This window comes from Tetrahymena thermophila (assembly GCF_000189635.1).
Source record: "Tetrahymena thermophila SB210 genomic scaffold scf_8254820, whole genome shotgun sequence".
Taxonomy (NCBI): Eukaryota; Ciliophora; class Oligohymenophorea; order Hymenostomatida; family Tetrahymenidae; genus Tetrahymena; species Tetrahymena thermophila.
In genome coordinates this window covers 41,591-58,872 of record NW_002476575.1, presented here as the reverse complement: position 1 = coordinate 58,872, position 17,282 = coordinate 41,591, and the positions used below count along the sequence as shown (strand labels likewise).

Sequence of the window (17,282 nt, the reverse complement as noted above, 5' to 3'; positions counted from 1 at the left end):
AAATACTTACTTAAATAAGAATTCTTATGCAATAGGATTATCCTATTGGAATTTAAAGAAACATTTAAATTTTTGAATCCAAACATCCCTCATTTAATTACATTTGGTTTTGATGACCCTCTTATCACTCTAGATAAGCAAACTGAGACAATATATTACTTGTAAAATAGCACAAATAGAAAGCAATTTAAACTTAAAAGAACACCAGAAGTAGAAAAAATATTGGAAGGAGTAGATTTTGATTATGAAAAAGATGTCTTTTATGATAATTTCTTGTTTATGTTTGAAAAATGCGGCCATGTACCTCATTTAAAAAGAGCAAATGAGCTAGGCTATTGCTTACGTATATTTGCCAGGTTAATTAATTACTTAAACACAACTAATTAACTAAATCATCTCCTCACATAATTTCCAAAGCTATGAAGAAAAATATTTTATTCAAATATTTTCTTTTTTAATATCTTTAAAATTTTATTTTATGTTCATAAAACTGAGCACATTTATAGCTTTTATTAAATTGTAAAAAATAATTGAATTTATATTTTAAAAAAATATTATTCTGGTTTTAAATATTTATAATTAGATCATACTTTAAATATTAAATATATAACTTAAAAATTTTTATATAGCTTTTTCCAAATTAAAATATGTTTATAGATGAAAAATGTGAATACAAACATATTGCTGTATACTCTCTATATTAAGATCCCCCTATTATAAGACCCCTTATTTTTTTGGAAAGATCTTGATGATCACTATTTAGTATTTATGAGTTTGAGAGGTTGGTAAGATATAATTAATGAGGATTGATGGTATATAAATTATTCTTATCTACATAAAATTAAAAAAATAGGATTTATTAAAAATAAAAATATTTATGCTTATAATTTTTATTTTTAATATATTTCTTTTACATAAATTTATTTTTTACACCTAAAATCTCAAAATAAGGTCAATTAAAAATAATTTTCTTGTAAATTGGACTAAATGGAATAATTCTTAATAATTTTCTAAAAATAGCCTTAATAAACTTAAGAAAATGCATAAATAAATTAATTATTTTTTAATAAATAAAATTTTGACCTTTAAAATAAATATATAAAAATAATAAATCAAATTCAGCACTTTTTGCATAAATTCCATAGTATTAAATGCTAATTATCAATCTATTTAAATTTCTTGACTTAATCTACTTTGATCAGAATTTTTATATGGGTAAATGAAAATTAATTAATAAATAATTTTTGTAATATTTACTGAGCTATTTTTTTTACTATTTTGTTTAATAAGTTATAGAAGGGTAATTTATCTTTGTTTAGTTATAATTAGATATGTTTTCACGCTATTTCTTAATTCACCCTTGAATAATAATATATATAATCATTTGATTAATTTTCCTCCACCCTTTAAATTAAATAACTAGAATAGAAAAGTAAAAAACTTTGAAAGAAAAATGTAAAACTAATTAGAAAGAATTTTAAATAATTGATTAAGATAGTTGTAAATAAATATATTTATTTCTATCTACATTTGTATTAGCTGATTAAAAAAATGTATAATGCATAATGCTAAAATACATACTATTTTTAAATAATATTTGAAATACACTTTTATTTATTTTAAATTATGTTTTATCAACAATTTTTTACAAATGTAATTTTTAAATTAATGCGTTTAATTACTTATAATTTATTGTAAATAAACGAGAGGAATATCAAACAATTTATTACTTTTCTATATTAAATTTTCTTTGTAAAGAATCACCTATTTCAAGTGCAGTTGATTGCAGCTAATTTTTAGTAATTTGAATTTAATTATTAATTCACAAAGGTTTAATTTTGAAAGGAAAGATATAAAATATGATTGCAGACGAAGAAAACAACAATAACAATAACAACAACGAAGAAAATGATAACAATATTAATAATAATAATGACAACAACAATTAGAATATGCAACCTCAAGGATAGGAATTCTATCCTGGTTCTTATTTCAGTTCTTTTTTGATTGATGGATATGCAGAGGATAAATATAAAAATACAGTAACGCAGATATGCTAAAACAAAAATTTACATCTGTTAATAGGATTATTAGAGTGTTTAGTTTGCAACTCTATTATTGTTTTTTATTATTTTACACAATTGTATGCTGCTTTTTTGGCTATGATTGCTATTTTGGGTTTGCAAATTATTTTAACATTTCTTTAGAATTTGACTTGCTATAAGCAAAACAGCAAATCGATAGCTGGAAATATGTACGCGTACTTCCTTTTGGATTTTATTCTTTCTGCTCTTTCTTTGGATGTTCTTCTTTTTATCAGGTTTTGCTTATTAGAGGCTGATAAAATTTAAAAGACTGAAAAGATCTTTTTCCTTTAGAATTTCATTTTGAAGTTTGTTAGAAGATTTATATTGAAAATATTCTTCAGCTTCGCAAGATCTGTTGTTATTATTACTTTCTTTATATTGAATACTAATTTGGAAAAAAAACTGAGTCTAAACAGTTGTTTCATGCTAGCTTATATATTCTTGAATATGATCATTTCAGCTTTCTTCTTATTTAGTTACGCAACGCTTTTTATTTTCTCTATAAAATAATCTATTATACAGCAAATAATAACTTTTTTTGAGATATTAATTGAACTGACTATGTCGTATTGTATCATCACATTCTAGATTTATAACTTTTTCTTGATATACATTACTTATATGCTATTTGCTATTTAATATTTTTCTTTTTACTGCAAGTCACCATAGACTAACTTTCTTTTTAATCCTATGAATTTATCTATATTTGGTTTGGTCTTCATGGCATTTAAGATATCTTATCTTTCTTCTCTCTATAACTGCGATCTATATTAGTATGAGATGCTCATCATAAACAAAAAAAACTAATTTAGCTATGCTTTTTATAATTTATACTTAGGAGGAATCTATACAATATTGTTTTATTTATTTTAAGGTAATTATCCTACACCAATCCCATAGTTATTATTATTCTGTGGATTTTATAGTGGAGTCTTAATGATAATTAAATTTTTCTTAATTGTAAAAATGACTAAACAATGTAAAGTTTATGACTTTAGCTCAATATAACAAGTTGAGTAATTAAATACAAAATAAGATTATAAATGCAGATTAACTTTAAATTTTAAGTTCTAACTTAAAAAAGATGATTTCATGAAATTAACAAAATACATTGATTTCAACTCCTAATTTTGTTAGATTAATTTTGAAAATTAATTTTCTATAGAATCGGTTCATAATTTTTGTAGGATGAAAATAGTTGATTTAAAATCAGAAGAAATAAGTTAATTTTTTGGATATTTCATGTCAAAATCTTCATTTTTCTCTGTTTAAGCTTTACAAGTAGAACAAGATTTTAAAAATAACTATTAAGTTTGCTCTAAAATACTTTCCTGTCTCAGATAAGTCTCCATAGTAGACCAAACAAAATTTAATTTAAAAGACTCCGACTTTCTCATGATCCTTCGTAGTTAGGAATACTATAATAATCTGCAAAATTTCTTGAGATATTTTAATGTTGAAAAAGTTATTATGGATTTAGTAACTTTCTACAAATATATTTCTATCTATTAATATGTAAATCCAGCTAACATTATCTACGATCTTTACGATATCTGATAAATTTCAAGACTTTTTTAAAAATAAATTACAAATTAATTTATTAATTATTACTATATAAATTACATTATTATATAAAAAATATATTTGTATATTATTTAATTTCTTCAATTATTAATTATTATTTCAAAATTAAATTTTTTTTAAATAATTAGTTTTTGTTTAATAAACAGCTGAGTTAAAACTTATGATAAAAATGTAAGCTTAAAATTATTTTTTAATAAAAAATTTATTTGAAAAAAACCCATAATAACTTTACTCAATATGATTAAAATGAATAAATTAGTTAATTATTATATGAATTTAATCTAATTTAAAATTTTATGCAATAGAACTTTATATTCTGTGGTAACTACATACATAAATTATTACATTGATCTATAATGAAACATCTATCAATTAAAAATTAAAGAATATTCAATCACAAAATTTTCATATATAAAATAATTATTTTTTATTTAATAAAAAGATGAGTTAAATAAATTGTTTGTTAAAATTCTAAACTTAAAATATATTTTTAATAAATAAATTAATTTGAAAAAAACACAAAATAATTTTACTCAACAATATCTAAATTCAAACCAATAGATAAAATTAAAATAAATAAATTAATTATTATTTGAATTTAATCTATTAAAAAACATTATACTTAAGCAAATAAATTATTTATATACATCAATCATGAAATATTTTTAATTTCTAAATTAAAGAATATATTCAAGATCATAAATAAGTTAAAACTTTTGATAAAAATCTAAACTTAAAATAATTTTTTAATTGAAAAATTTATTTGAAAAAAACACAAAACAATTTTTCTCAATACTATTTAAATTCATTTTTATAATTATATTTATTTAAAATAAATTAATTAATTAATTAATTAATAATTCTTTGAATATAAAAAAATTTTAAGCATTATAGGTTTATATCCTATGTAAAGTAAATAAATACATACATTACTTACATACTTGTATTTTTTTTAATTTAATTTCTATTTGATAAATATTTGTTTAAGGATTTGATAATCAAAAATAAATGGAATTTTAATATTTGTTTTTAGATAAATCTATTTTAAAATATCTTTTCTAATTTAAATAATTAATTTAATAATAAAAATTAAAATTAAAAAAAATATAATTTTTATAATTAATAAATAAAAATCTATAATAATTTAAAAATTTGTATTATTGGCACTAATTATTAACAACTTAAAAATATATTTTAAAAAAATTAAAATATTTGAACAATTTAAAAATAAAAGTAAAAAAAATATATTTTCACTTAATAATTACTTATTTGAAAAATATTTTAAGTTGCCTTAAAAATTTAAAGCATTTTCTTACAACATTTTTGTCCTCCTATACTAAAATATTTATTTAAAATTTTAGATTTGCATCTAAAATGAAAACTTAAATTTAATGAAGTAGTATAATTGACTGATGCTACTAATTATTTTAAAGTAAAACCTGTTTTGGTTTTGATAAAAGTAATATCAATTGAATAAATTATCAGAAGTGCGTATAACTAATGAATCAGTATGTGTTAGAAAAGTAGCTCTAAAGCATTTTTTTATGTTTGTTGACAAAATATACTTCTTGATTATTTTTAATTTCATTTATAATAGAATTAAATTGATTTTTTTTATGTCTTAAAATAGATTAATATAAAAACTATATTTTTAAGATAAAATTTATCGAATTGAATTAAATAGCAATTTAGTTTTAAAAATTGATTGATTTTTTTGAACTCAAGTTTGATACTTAAGATTTAAGTTCCACGAATTAATGAAAATAAGTATGCTAAGAGAAGTTTCTATATAATTATTGTTAATTTGTAATTTCTGATGATAAATAATGTTTGAAATTCTTGTGTTGATAAGAATTTTTTCAATGTGAATATCTTATATTAAAAGTGTCTTTTTCCTTTAAATCAATACGTATAAAATCTGAGATACATATTTATTAATTAATACGTGATAAAGCATTAACATAAATAAATTAAATGGTCTACGAAGGGAAATTTAATTACTTATTTCCAATCAGAACTTGGAATTTCGTTTATCATTTATAAAATAATTGATACAAATTCAATTATGATAGTTTAAAATATTTTAAAATAAATTAGCACTCATTGAATATTAATTTATTGTTTTGTTTATTAACCTTGCTTAATATATAATTTAAATAGGATTTTTTACCTTTTTACAATCATTTTTTATATGTTCTCATTAAATGAAGATATTAATTATAAGTTCTAAAAAGTTACAAATAAATATTTTGTCTTTTTCAAACGCAATTTCTCAGAATAGATTTCAAATAATTCTACTTAGAAAAGATATTTGATAGATATTCAAAAAGGCATTGCAAATCTATCTAAAAAATCTATTAAGCTTGATAAGAAAATAGAAACAAATGATTTTGTTTGTGTGCTTGCTTGTTAGAAGTTGTTTTCAAACAAGAAAGTTAGCTCATTTTTAAATTTTTTTATGTTTACTGCTGTATTTGAAAGTGTCTATCTTAAATTCTAAAAAATCTATGTAGTTTAGAGAAAATATTTACTTAAATAACTCACCAAGAGAATATTGAAGTTCTTTAAAATCAAATAAGAAAATATTTTAAATTTGGATTAACTTTGATAAAGTATTAAAAACTAATATTTTTATTTGTTTTTATGCATGCTTATCTGTCATTTATGTTTGCCTGTTTGTTTCTTCATTCATTTATTTACTTTTTTGAACTTACAATTAATATTTTGATTTTAGGAGAACATATAAAAAACAAAGATTAAAGCAAAATATTTATCACTTATAGCAATTTCAAATAAGCTTTTAAACTGAGTTAATTTTAAATTTATTTTACAATAACCTTCAAATCACTTTAAATATGGATTAGGATGGACATGTAATTTTATTTTTCTGATTATTCTGTTTATTTATGTATTAACTAGTATTTAGATTTACTAGAGAACAAAAAAAAAATTGAAAGAAAAGCTAAATTATTTATCTGATAAAAATTTCTTTTAGATTAGTATAGAATTCTACTTGAAATAATTTAAAACTAATTATGAAAAAAGCTTATAAATTTATTTTAAATATGGATTTAAGAATGTTAAAAAATAGGAAATGAACAATATTTTTTGTCATTTTGCTAATTTATTTTTGTTTACTTTTAGAGGAAAGGAAATTTTGATATTTAGGAGAACATATAAAAAAAATTTGAAAAATAGTAATAAATTTATTGGAGTTTGACTGAGTTGAATAAAATTCTACCATGAAATAATTTTTTTATTTTTAGAAAAATCACCGTGAAAATTTATTTAAAATATTTTTAACTTAATATTAATATAATTTATATAAAAGGATTTATTCATAAAAACTGGAATTTTTGCTTTAAAAGTTTTTGATTAGTTTTTGCATTTAGTATTAATGAAAATTTAATTATTAATATACTTGCTAAGCTTTAAAAGGATAGAAAGTATTCATAAATATGTCAATTTATTCGTAGAAACAGTTTTTAGTGGTTAAGTAGAGGAACTACCTAACATATTTAATAGTACAAAATAAGGAATTATAAAGAAAGAGTATTAATTTAGTAAAGATATTTAGAAAATATCTTTTTTATCTAATATCTGTTATCAAAAATTAAACTAATTATTTCTGATAAATTAAGTGGTAATTTAATAATTGCTAATTATTTATTTATTTCTACTAAAACAGTCATATCAATTTTACTTTTCAAAGTATTTTATATTCAATCATTCATTTTATAAAAGATCAAATTAAACTTTGCTTTCATTTTAGAATTCTATTTTAATATGTTCTACTTCATTTTTTCCTAGCGTTTAAAAGGAAAATCTTAATAGAAATATATATATTTCCTTATAAAAATAAAAGATTTTATTTATTCCTGGTTTAATTTATCATAAAAATATCTCATGAGTTATTTTTTGGCTCCATTTTCAATAGATTTAAAAAAAAGCATAGAATTTTGTTTAGTTTATTTTAACATAAACATTTAATTCGAATTGAATATTTAGGATCAAGTCTATTATGCATTAATATTCAAAGATTGTTAGAGATCATATAAAATGGATTGTTGACTTTAAATACCCAAGTGTTATTTATGTCAAAAGATGTATAATTAATTAAATAAATAAACAAGAATAAATAAATTCTAAAAAAAATGAAAAGAAAGCAACAACTATTTTATATACTGAGCTTGCTAACTGTGTTCTCTGTATTGGTGACATAAGTTCAAAGTCAGTAGCTGATCAACAACTGTGCTAAGCATTACGATGTGTTTGACTACTATAATCCTAATATTGTGAGAAAAATTTGCACTAGGTGCAAGAGCACTCTTACTGAGACTTATGTGCTTAGATATGACTTCCAAGAATGCATACGTACCGTGAACTTTTTAGATGGACTCTAAAACTGCTAATAATTAACTCTAGATGGTAAGTGCAAGTAGACTTTAAGTTACTCCTCAGTTGTGAATGCTGATAATTGGACTATCATTCCTTAGAATAGAACTGACGATTTTAGTTCTTCATGTGCTTAAGTTAACAGCCTTGGCAAATGTGTTTATCCAATTTTTCCTCATGCTATGATTAACGTTTAAGGTAGCGATACTTTTTATAAAAATTTTGAATGTGCTTTTGTAAATTCATCAAATTATTGCTAAAAAACTCACTACGGTTTTATTTTTACTGCTAATTAAAATTACTTTTTGTTTGATTTCCAAAACTATGAAAAATTAAACAAAACTATAGTTTCTAAGTATACTGATCGTCTTTATTGTGTCAAAGGTTATACTTTTACTGAAACTGGCTGCATTTAAGATGGATCTTCCTTCCCTACAATTCCAAATTGTGCTGAGTAAATGGGTGATTATTGCTACACATGTAACTAAGGATATACCTTGCAAAATACTCGTTAGTCTTGCTAATAGATAGGTGATGGCAAAAGCTGTTTGACATTCGAAAATATTCGTGGTGTAAATCAATGTATATTATGCGATAATTCTTATTCTTTGTATAGAGGTCAATGCTACTAAAATATTGCACTATCCCACTAAAATATCAGATTTGGCTCTTTCTGCAAGGCTCCCTACTACGGAAAAGGCTGTACTTAAGTCTAAAAAAATCTACCTTTAAACTGTGGTATTGTAGATTCTTAGAAAGGTACTTGCGCCCAATGCACCGATATTGAAAATTACTACTTTGATATTAAATCAAACTCTTGCAAGAGCAGAGTTTTTTCTATCGGCTGTGCTGTCAAGCATCCCGTTAGTGATTCTTGCTATGTAGCTTACTGCCAACCTGGACTTAGATACAGATACCCTCTTCCCACCTTCTATCCTCCTACTTACACATTTGTTGATGCTAAGTATAATAACATTTGGAGAAATTAGTTTTTAGGTTCTAAATCAAATATCACTCAAACCGAATGTATAGCTGATGTAAACAACCCCTTAGATGTTAATTGCCAAACCTATGATTAGTATGGATAATCCTGCGTTTAATGCAAGCCTAATTATTGGTTACTTTAGAAAAATGACGGCACAAGATATTACTACTGCTCAAATGATTTGAACTAATTCAAATCCTTTAGCCAATATTGCTTAACATTTAATAATTAAAGAACTAGATGCACTTCTTGTCAGCCAGGTTATACTGTAAACTAAAGTGGAGATTGTGTTTAAGGCTCAGATAAAGATAATTGTCTTATTTATGATTCATCTGGAAACTGTTCTCTCTGCAAAGAAGGATTTTATCCTTACTTATCAGGCTGTTCAAACTAAGATCTTTGTTGGTTATCATTAGATCCTAATACTAATTCTTATTATTGTAGTGAGTGCAGATAATAAACTGACAAATAGATTATTTAATATAACAATTTTTGCTCAGTTACTAATAATGGAGATAATTGTGCTAAATATAATTTAATTGGAAATGCTTATAAATGCGCTTATTGTCAAGACGGTAAAGTTATTTTATTAAATCTTATCTAAATTTATTTAACACTTAACTTTATTAAAAAGGTTATATAATTAATAGCTCGGGAACTTGTATTTCAAGTTTTAGAGAATGGGTGTATACAATTGCTACTTAATCAAGTACTAATCTCATTTAAGGATGGAACAATAATGGATATTATTTAAGATAAAATGGCTAAGATGTTACTTGCTAGTAAGGATACATTAAACAGTAATGTGATACCTGTTCCCAAAACTGTCTTAGCTGTATAGATGATATCTGCTATAAATGCTAAACTGGTTTCGTTTTAAATAGTTTTTATGAGTGTGTACCAAGTGCTTGAAATAAATCAAATTATCTCATTCACTCTCTCATTCCCTCATTTTAAATATTTAAAATGGTTAAAATATATAAAGATTTATAAATTATAATTATTTTTTTAAGTATTTCATTTTATATTCATAATATATATGTATGTAAACCCCTTTTAAAAATTATACTTTTCAAATGTTTATTTAAGCTAATTTTTATGAAATAAAATTTCACTTATTCATCAATAAATATTTTGCTAATCAAGCGTATAAAAATGATTAATTATTTCTATATTGATTAATTATTGATAAATAACCTATCATTTAATTTAGATTTCTTGACATTTTTTGAATGAAATACTTAATTATATTGTTTTTCTAAATTTTGTTTATGCTTAGCTTCATTCGCACTTTAGCACGATTTAAAGAAGAATTAACACCATAAAAATTTTTTTCAATATCAGTACAAAAATAACAAGAAAATCAGAAAATCAATTAATTAAAAACTAAGAAAAAAATTTTAAAAATCTTAGAAAGAGATTCTTCAAATAAACATTTTACAGTTCATTTAAAATTATTGCTTAATAATATTTAGATTTGAAGAAAAGAACTGAGATGAAACAAGTCGAGAATTCATAACTCAGAAAATACGAATATAATTGAGAAGATAAAAAGTTCTGTTTGATATTATTTAGAAAATAAATTAAAAATTAAACTTAAACTGATTTTTATAAATTAAACTTTTGTTAATTATTTAGCTTACTAAATCTTATCAATATTAAGTTTAATAAGCTTAGCTGTAAAGATAATAGGTAATTAGCAATATTAAAATATTCTAAATAATACCTGTATTTAGTTCTATTTTGTAATTGAATATTTTAAAAATATTTATATATAGATATATTTAAAGAGAGAGCTTTAAAAATTTTCTCAAATATTTAATAGAAAAAACTCAATAAAATTGTGTTTTAGGAATCATGAATTTTAATATTCTAATCTTCATTAGCTTTTATTCATTTAAAAAATTATTTAAATATTTTGAATTTAATAAATAAATTGAAATAAAATCAAGAATTAAAACTTACATGAAATTAAAATATTTAGATTATTTTATAATTTGAAATATTAAATTAATTAAAAAATTTATTTAAAGTAAAAATCCATTTAAAAAATAAAATACAAATAGAAATAATTAAATATAAATATTAATATTTTATTATTTTTTAAACTTTCAATTTAAATTGTAAAATATTTAATTGATATAATTTATTGGTTTATTAATAATTTCTTCTATAAAAAATTATAACAAAAATTTTAAATTAGATTTATTATTAAATTGAATAAATTAAATTTGTAATTTCATGAAATTAATGTTTTTTTTTTTAAAGAAAACATAAATAAATATATTGATATCATTTATTAATTTAAATTTTTAATTTTTTTTTTTTTCTTCCTATCCAAATAAATTAATCATAAATTTTATTAATTTATATTTCTTTTTAACTATTTGTTAGTTTTTAAAATATTTATTTTATTATTTTTAAAATTTATTAGTTACATTTTTTTTACCTAATTACCAAATAAAATAAATAAATAACTAAATAATAGTTATTAATTTATTGAATAATTTAAATATATACTTTTAAATATGCATTTTATATTAAATAAGCAATAAAAAAATTGTTTTTGAATAAATAAATTAGCTAATATTTTTTCATCTAAAGTTCTGTTTTAAAATATATAATTTACTTTTTATTTCTCTGATTAAGCTGTTTATGATGCTTATATAAAATTATTTTTGGTTAAAATGGAAATGCTTATTCGCATATTAATTGATTTGTTGATTGATAAATTGCTTTAAATTTTATTTAAATTCTCTCTTACTTCATTTATCTATGAAGAAAGAAAGTACTAGGAAATTGTTTGCTTGTTTTTTTGTTAGAGTTTTTCAAATAGTCTTATTTGAATAATAATTTTTATGAAAAAAGAGCTCTATCTTTCTAAAAAATAAGATACAAATTTAAAAGTTATTAAAAACAAGCAATTCTTTTTTACTTTTAAAGCGAAAAAGAAGGTAAGTCCATAATTGTCTTAACATGCAAATGAAATATCCAAGTGAATTTTAAGAGACTCTGGTCTGAGCTAATCAATTTAGATAGCTGTTTCTCTAAATTGCTTACTTTAGATTGGCAAAAGTCAATTGCCTCTTGAAATATAGCAAACGATAATTAAGGAAATAAAAAAAGTGATCTAGGCTGCAAAATGCATATTTTGTGAATTTCTTTTGCAACAGAAAGACTTAAAAATCTCCAAAAAGATATTTTCATGTAAACTGAAAGATAAAATGGCAAATTACAGATTAGAAACGAGTAATTCTATTTAAAGACTGCATTTATGTAAATAAATAAAATCATCTTTGTCTATGATTGGTTGATTGATACATAAACAGGTAAGGTAAAAATATTTAAAAAGCCAACAAACAAAATGTTTTCTGATTTTTTTCAAACAAAAATGTTGTTTCTTAGTATTTATTTATGGAGAATCTCCAAATTATTGCAATTTATTTCCAATTTTTTAATATCCTTCAAATTTAAAAATATAATTGTTAATGAAGTATTTTAACTTAACCAATGAATCAATCCTAAACTAATAAATAATTAATCATAGCAGTTTAAGCTGTAAAAATTGTAAAAAAATGTAAAAAATGACTTTTTGATTGACATATTATTGTTAATTTATTTATTTAATATTTTTATTGTTAAGTATTTGTGGTTAGCCACCACCGTCGTCATCAAAATCAATAAGTAAATAAAGAAAAAACAAATCGACTAACCAATTATCCAATCAAATTTTATTATAAATACTTTATAGTTTTACAAACCCTTCGTAGCTTAAAATTTTTCAATCGGATTATAATTACTTCCAACAAAAATTCAAGTCTTATCTTACAAACAAGTTAAAGTAGATACAATACTACAAAAAAAGGGTAAGTTAACTATTTATTTATTTAGTTGATAGTAAAAATAATTAAGTAAAAATAAAATAAACGAATTTATTGATGATAAGCAAACATGAAAGAATATATTTGAATTTATTAATGATTTAAATAAAGAAATAATTGTCTATTTAACTTTCTTTCTTTCTATCTTTCTATTTATTTATTGATTTATTTTGTTATTTGTTTGTTTGGATTGATTTTGGAAAGTTAAAACAAAGAATTAATGAAATGAATAAATCAAATTGATTTACTTAAAAATATAAATTTACTAAAATCTAAATTAGTAAGAGAATCCTAATTATTTCTTAGTGATTGAATTATAATTTGAATAGGACCAAATAAGCTAAGAAACAAGAAACCAAAGCAAACAAGAAAAACATGAATAAATAGATTTTGTTTTTTTATAGTTTCTTTGGAGGGGGTTTTTCCCTTTTTTGTTAAAGGAGCAAATAAAAGAATTTTGTTTGATCAATCGATGAATGAACATATAATCAATAAATAACACATTTTTAGAGTTTTCCACCTATTTTAAGTAATTCTTAATGATGATGTATGTGTGTTAAATTCCAATATAATCATCATTATTTTTACAAACAATTAATCCCGCCTAAATTTTAAAAGAATTAAAAAGAAAGCATGAGTGAATGAAAGAATAAGTGAAGTAATCCTTTATTAACCTTTCAAAACCCCCATTACTTCATTTATACTGTTATAAAAAGTCCCCCTACAAAACCAATCAGTCATTTACAATTTTTTTACTATTTATTTATTTAGATGGTTTTTTACCATTTTAAATCAGTTTCTTTCAAGTAAAAAGTAATAAATAGAGTTACTTACAAATTAGTTAAGGCAATTAAGTATACATAAATTAATAAATAAATAAGCATTTCAATAGTTATCATCATAGATTGATTGATTCATTCATTTATTAATTAATTGATTGATTGATTCATCTAATCATTGATTTATATCAAAAAGAAAGCTAATTTAAATTTAGAAATCAATAGAAGAATAGTAGTGACTTGTGAAATTATTGTTCGTCTAGAATATATCATCATTTTTTAGAACAATTGCAATATTTTGAACGTTTTATTTAATGTGTCATCTTTCTCTTTGTCTTTATTACCCCCATTTAAGAATATCTATCAATTTACTTCTATTATTGAATTTTTTATATACCCATTCATTATTCAATCGTTAAGAAGCACTTACTAGTAAACGGCACAAATAGAATAATATTTGCTAAGTGATTCAATCATTCATTAATTTATCAATTTCTTCACCTAAGTTATGCTCATTTTTTAGATTTTTGCATATTTCAAATTTATTATTTTATCAGCAGAAGCTAGCTCCATTCATAGCCAGCACACAATAAGTCCCATAAATTCAATTTAATTAAAAGAGCTAATTGAAACAAACAAATATTACATTTTTCTTATATTTTAATTAACATCAAGAACAACAACCACCTTTTATTCATTTATTAATTGATTGATTGTTTTATCAATATTTATTTACTATCAATATTTTCTTGTCATTTAAAATAGATTTTGAAGAAAGTTTAATCAGAAATTCTTTCTAGTATTAAAGACTTACTTGATTCCTTTGATGAAAATAATTATTAAACCATTTGAAGAAGTGGAATAGTGACCTAATTAAACAGCCATCTATATATCTATCCTTTACAGTTGTTAAACACTTGAAAATTTATAAAGAATTTCTGTAAGATAATTTAGAAAGGAAGGCCTAAATGCTAAAAATAGGAGATAGCTATAAAGAAAGTAATAATTGATTGCTACTAACTTTTCATATTGTTTTGTTAGAGATTGTTGCAAAAGGTAAATTTAATTTAAAATTAAGAGAGGAAAACATTTTTTTGTAAGTTTTTCGATTTTTAATAGTGATTGATTACATTTAGTTTATGTATTCATTTTTAAGACTGTTAAATATATAGATTTTATTAAAAATAATATATAACTTTACAGCCAAAGTTAATACTATTAAGTTTTTAATCCAATTTATCATTCGTTATTTCAATTAAAATTGTATAAGGAAAATATGTCTAAATTAAAACATTTTTTGGCAGCTAAATAAATAAATAAGTTTTTATTCATGTAAATTAATTAATTATTTTATTTAAAATATCTATTTGAAAAGATAAAAGAATTTAATAAAAATTTTACATAAAGGAACTAGCAATCATTTAACTGATTTTTCTACCAAAATAGCCATTTTTTTTATTTATTTTTAAATTTAAAATACTTTATGAGTGGCTTTATAATAGTTCAAGTATTTATTTATAATGATATTAAATATTTAAATTATTTATTCTAAACGTTTTACAAACAATCTAATCAAACTTCCTATGAGAATTCATTAAGTTACTATAAATTACAAAAAAATACACATGAATACAAATTTAAATTTGTAAATAAATTAACAAACATTTAAGAAGTAGTATGATAAAAATGTTTAGCAAAATAGTAATTTTTTATTTTAATAACAAAATTTTAATGATTTTTTATTAAGATAATAATCACATTAGATTTTAGTTCTATAAAAATTATAGTTTTATTTTAAGAATAAATTTATTTATTTAGCCTTGCTCTTACATTTAATTTTGGTAATTTTACAAGATTAATAGAAGAAAAGAAATGTATGTTTTACTTTTTAGAATTTCAACACGTTCAATAAATTTAATTATTCCTGGTTACTTACATTAATTTTATATTTATAAAGCAAGCTATTTATTTCTCTAGCTATCTAGCTTTGTTATTTATATTGATTTTTAAGATCTTTATAGTGAGCGAAAATATTATTCAAATATAACAATATGATTACCAATCATTATTATTAAAGTTTTTTGTCCATTCAAATTTTAATATAAATATGAAACTTTAACTAATATTTTGATTAATGAAGATTTATTTACAACGATTACATCATATCTTAGTATGTATTTTAATTATTGATATAAATCTATTTATATCTCTTTTCTTTCTATCTACCTATTTGTTTATCTATTTATCAATCATAAGTAACCACTTACCTTTAAATAGCGATTTCTATACAAATGAAAATTTTAAGACATATTAAGTTCACTCATAGATAGTTATTTCATGTATAATATGTCTAATTTATAATTTAACTTATTGTCCCAAATTAATCAGAATTTACAACATTTGAACTAGAATCATTATAGTATTTTATGAATTATTTTAAGATAAATACAGCAAACAGATAATTCCTTAATGAATTAATTAGCACTCCCAATCATTTAGCAAGGATATCATCAACTAATAAACCAGCATTCTCTTACAATAAAATTCAAAATATTTCTTAATGTGTTAATAAAATTTAAAAATGATCAGAAACAAATTACATGATTAGTAAAAAAAACAAACTAAATTTTGATACCTCAAAACATTTTTTATTTCTAAACAAAAAGACAATTGGAAGGAATAAATGTAATTCTTTTATTGCTATTTCTTCATTATAAATCTATAAAATAATTAATTAAATGAGCTCTTGTGTAAAGAGTAATTTAGAGAGAGTATTAAATTCACTTATTAACATGTGAAAAAGAATACATTTGTTTAAAATTTTTTGATATTTTCCTATAAAATTTACTTTGATTTCTTATGAATTCTAAATTTAGTTGCTTGGGATTTAATATTATAATTACAAAAAATACTTACAAAAGTAATCCACTTAATTAACAAATATAAGTAAAACAATCAATAAATGAATTATTATATTCAATTAAATATTTATTGATAAGCAATAGTACGATTCAAAATTTAGTAAAAGCCGAATGAATTTAGTTTAAAATTCTCTTCAGAATTAATGAATATCTTTGCCTTGCTATTATTTTTTTATTTGTTTATTTTAAAGAAACCAAATTGTTATATTAACTTGATAAAGAAAAACCAAATTTGGAATTGATCTTGAATAAATACAGTTTTTTAAAATAAATGGAATAGATATTTGAGTGGAAATTCGATTTAATTTTCAAATCTATTTTTGTTTATTGATAAAAGATAGTTAGATAGATACCCAACTATTAATAAAAAGAATGAATAAAACCAACACTCATCCTTCTAAGTATAATTTCAACCCCCCTTTTTTTAGTATTGTTGTAATAAGATAATTTTATAATAAAACCTGATGGTGCAGCTTAACTTTTTTTAGATTTCTCACTATTCTCATAGAAAAATAATCACAAAGAAGAGCAAACAAGCAAAAAATAAACAAAAATCACATAAATATATTCAAATCTATCTCAATTTATTAAATTTTTTATATTTTTAAAGGTTAATCTATTTATTGATTGATTACATTCATGCATACATA

At 21.1% G+C, this 17,282-nt stretch overlaps 6 protein-coding genes across 6 annotated transcripts in view; all 6 read left to right on the top strand. All coding sequences in view use genetic code 6, as the record gives it.

Annotated features, from left to right (window-relative positions):
- TTHERM_00698750 (alpha/beta fold hydrolase) overlaps positions 1–113 on the top strand; it is a gene marked incomplete at its 3' end in the record, with an annotated part of 1,096 nt that extends 983 nt beyond the window's left edge. Inside the window, exon 1 of the mRNA XM_971692.3 lies at positions 1–113. This exon is cut by the window's left edge and continues 983 nt beyond it. Within this exon, the coding sequence (XP_976785.3) occupies positions 1–113 (113 nt within the window).
- A 1,746-nt stretch (positions 114–1,859) lies between these two features.
- TTHERM_000698731 (transmembrane protein, putative) lies at positions 1,860–2,341 on the top strand (the record flags this gene model as incomplete). Its single annotated transcript, XM_012795314.1, has 2 exons — positions 1,860–2,120; positions 2,321–2,341. The coding sequence occupies 2 exons, from the start codon at positions 1,860–1,862 to the stop codon at positions 2,339–2,341; spliced, it is 282 nt and encodes a 93-aa protein (XP_012650768.1).
- Positions 2,342–3,275: 934 nt separating this feature from the next.
- TTHERM_00698730 (transmembrane protein, putative) lies at positions 3,276–3,644 on the top strand (the record flags this gene model as incomplete). The annotated part of the gene is made up of 1 exon (XM_971690.2): positions 3,276–3,644. One exon carries the CDS (start codon positions 3,276–3,278, stop codon positions 3,642–3,644), a length of 369 nt encoding a protein of 122 aa, XP_976783.2.
- Positions 3,645–7,825: 4,181 nt separating this feature from the next.
- On the top strand, positions 7,826–9,963 carry TTHERM_00698720 (transmembrane protein, putative; the record flags this gene model as incomplete). Its single annotated transcript, XM_971689.2, has 2 exons — positions 7,826–9,626; positions 9,686–9,963. 2 exons carry the CDS (start codon positions 7,826–7,828, stop codon positions 9,961–9,963), a joined length of 2,079 nt encoding a protein of 692 aa, XP_976782.2.
- Positions 9,964–11,292: 1,329 nt separating this feature from the next.
- Positions 11,293–11,775, top strand: TTHERM_000698691 (transmembrane protein, putative; the record flags this gene model as incomplete). Its single annotated transcript, XM_012795313.1, has 1 exon — positions 11,293–11,775. One exon carries the CDS (start codon positions 11,293–11,295, stop codon positions 11,773–11,775), a length of 483 nt encoding a protein of 160 aa, XP_012650767.1.
- A 481-nt stretch (positions 11,776–12,256) lies between these two features.
- TTHERM_000698687 (hypothetical protein) lies at positions 12,257–14,529 on the top strand (the record flags this gene model as incomplete). The annotated part of the gene is made up of 2 exons (XM_012795312.1): positions 12,257–12,380; positions 14,477–14,529. The coding sequence occupies 2 exons, from the start codon at positions 12,257–12,259 to the stop codon at positions 14,527–14,529; spliced, it is 177 nt and encodes a 58-aa protein (XP_012650766.1).
- Positions 14,530–17,282: the final 2,753 nt, after the last annotated feature.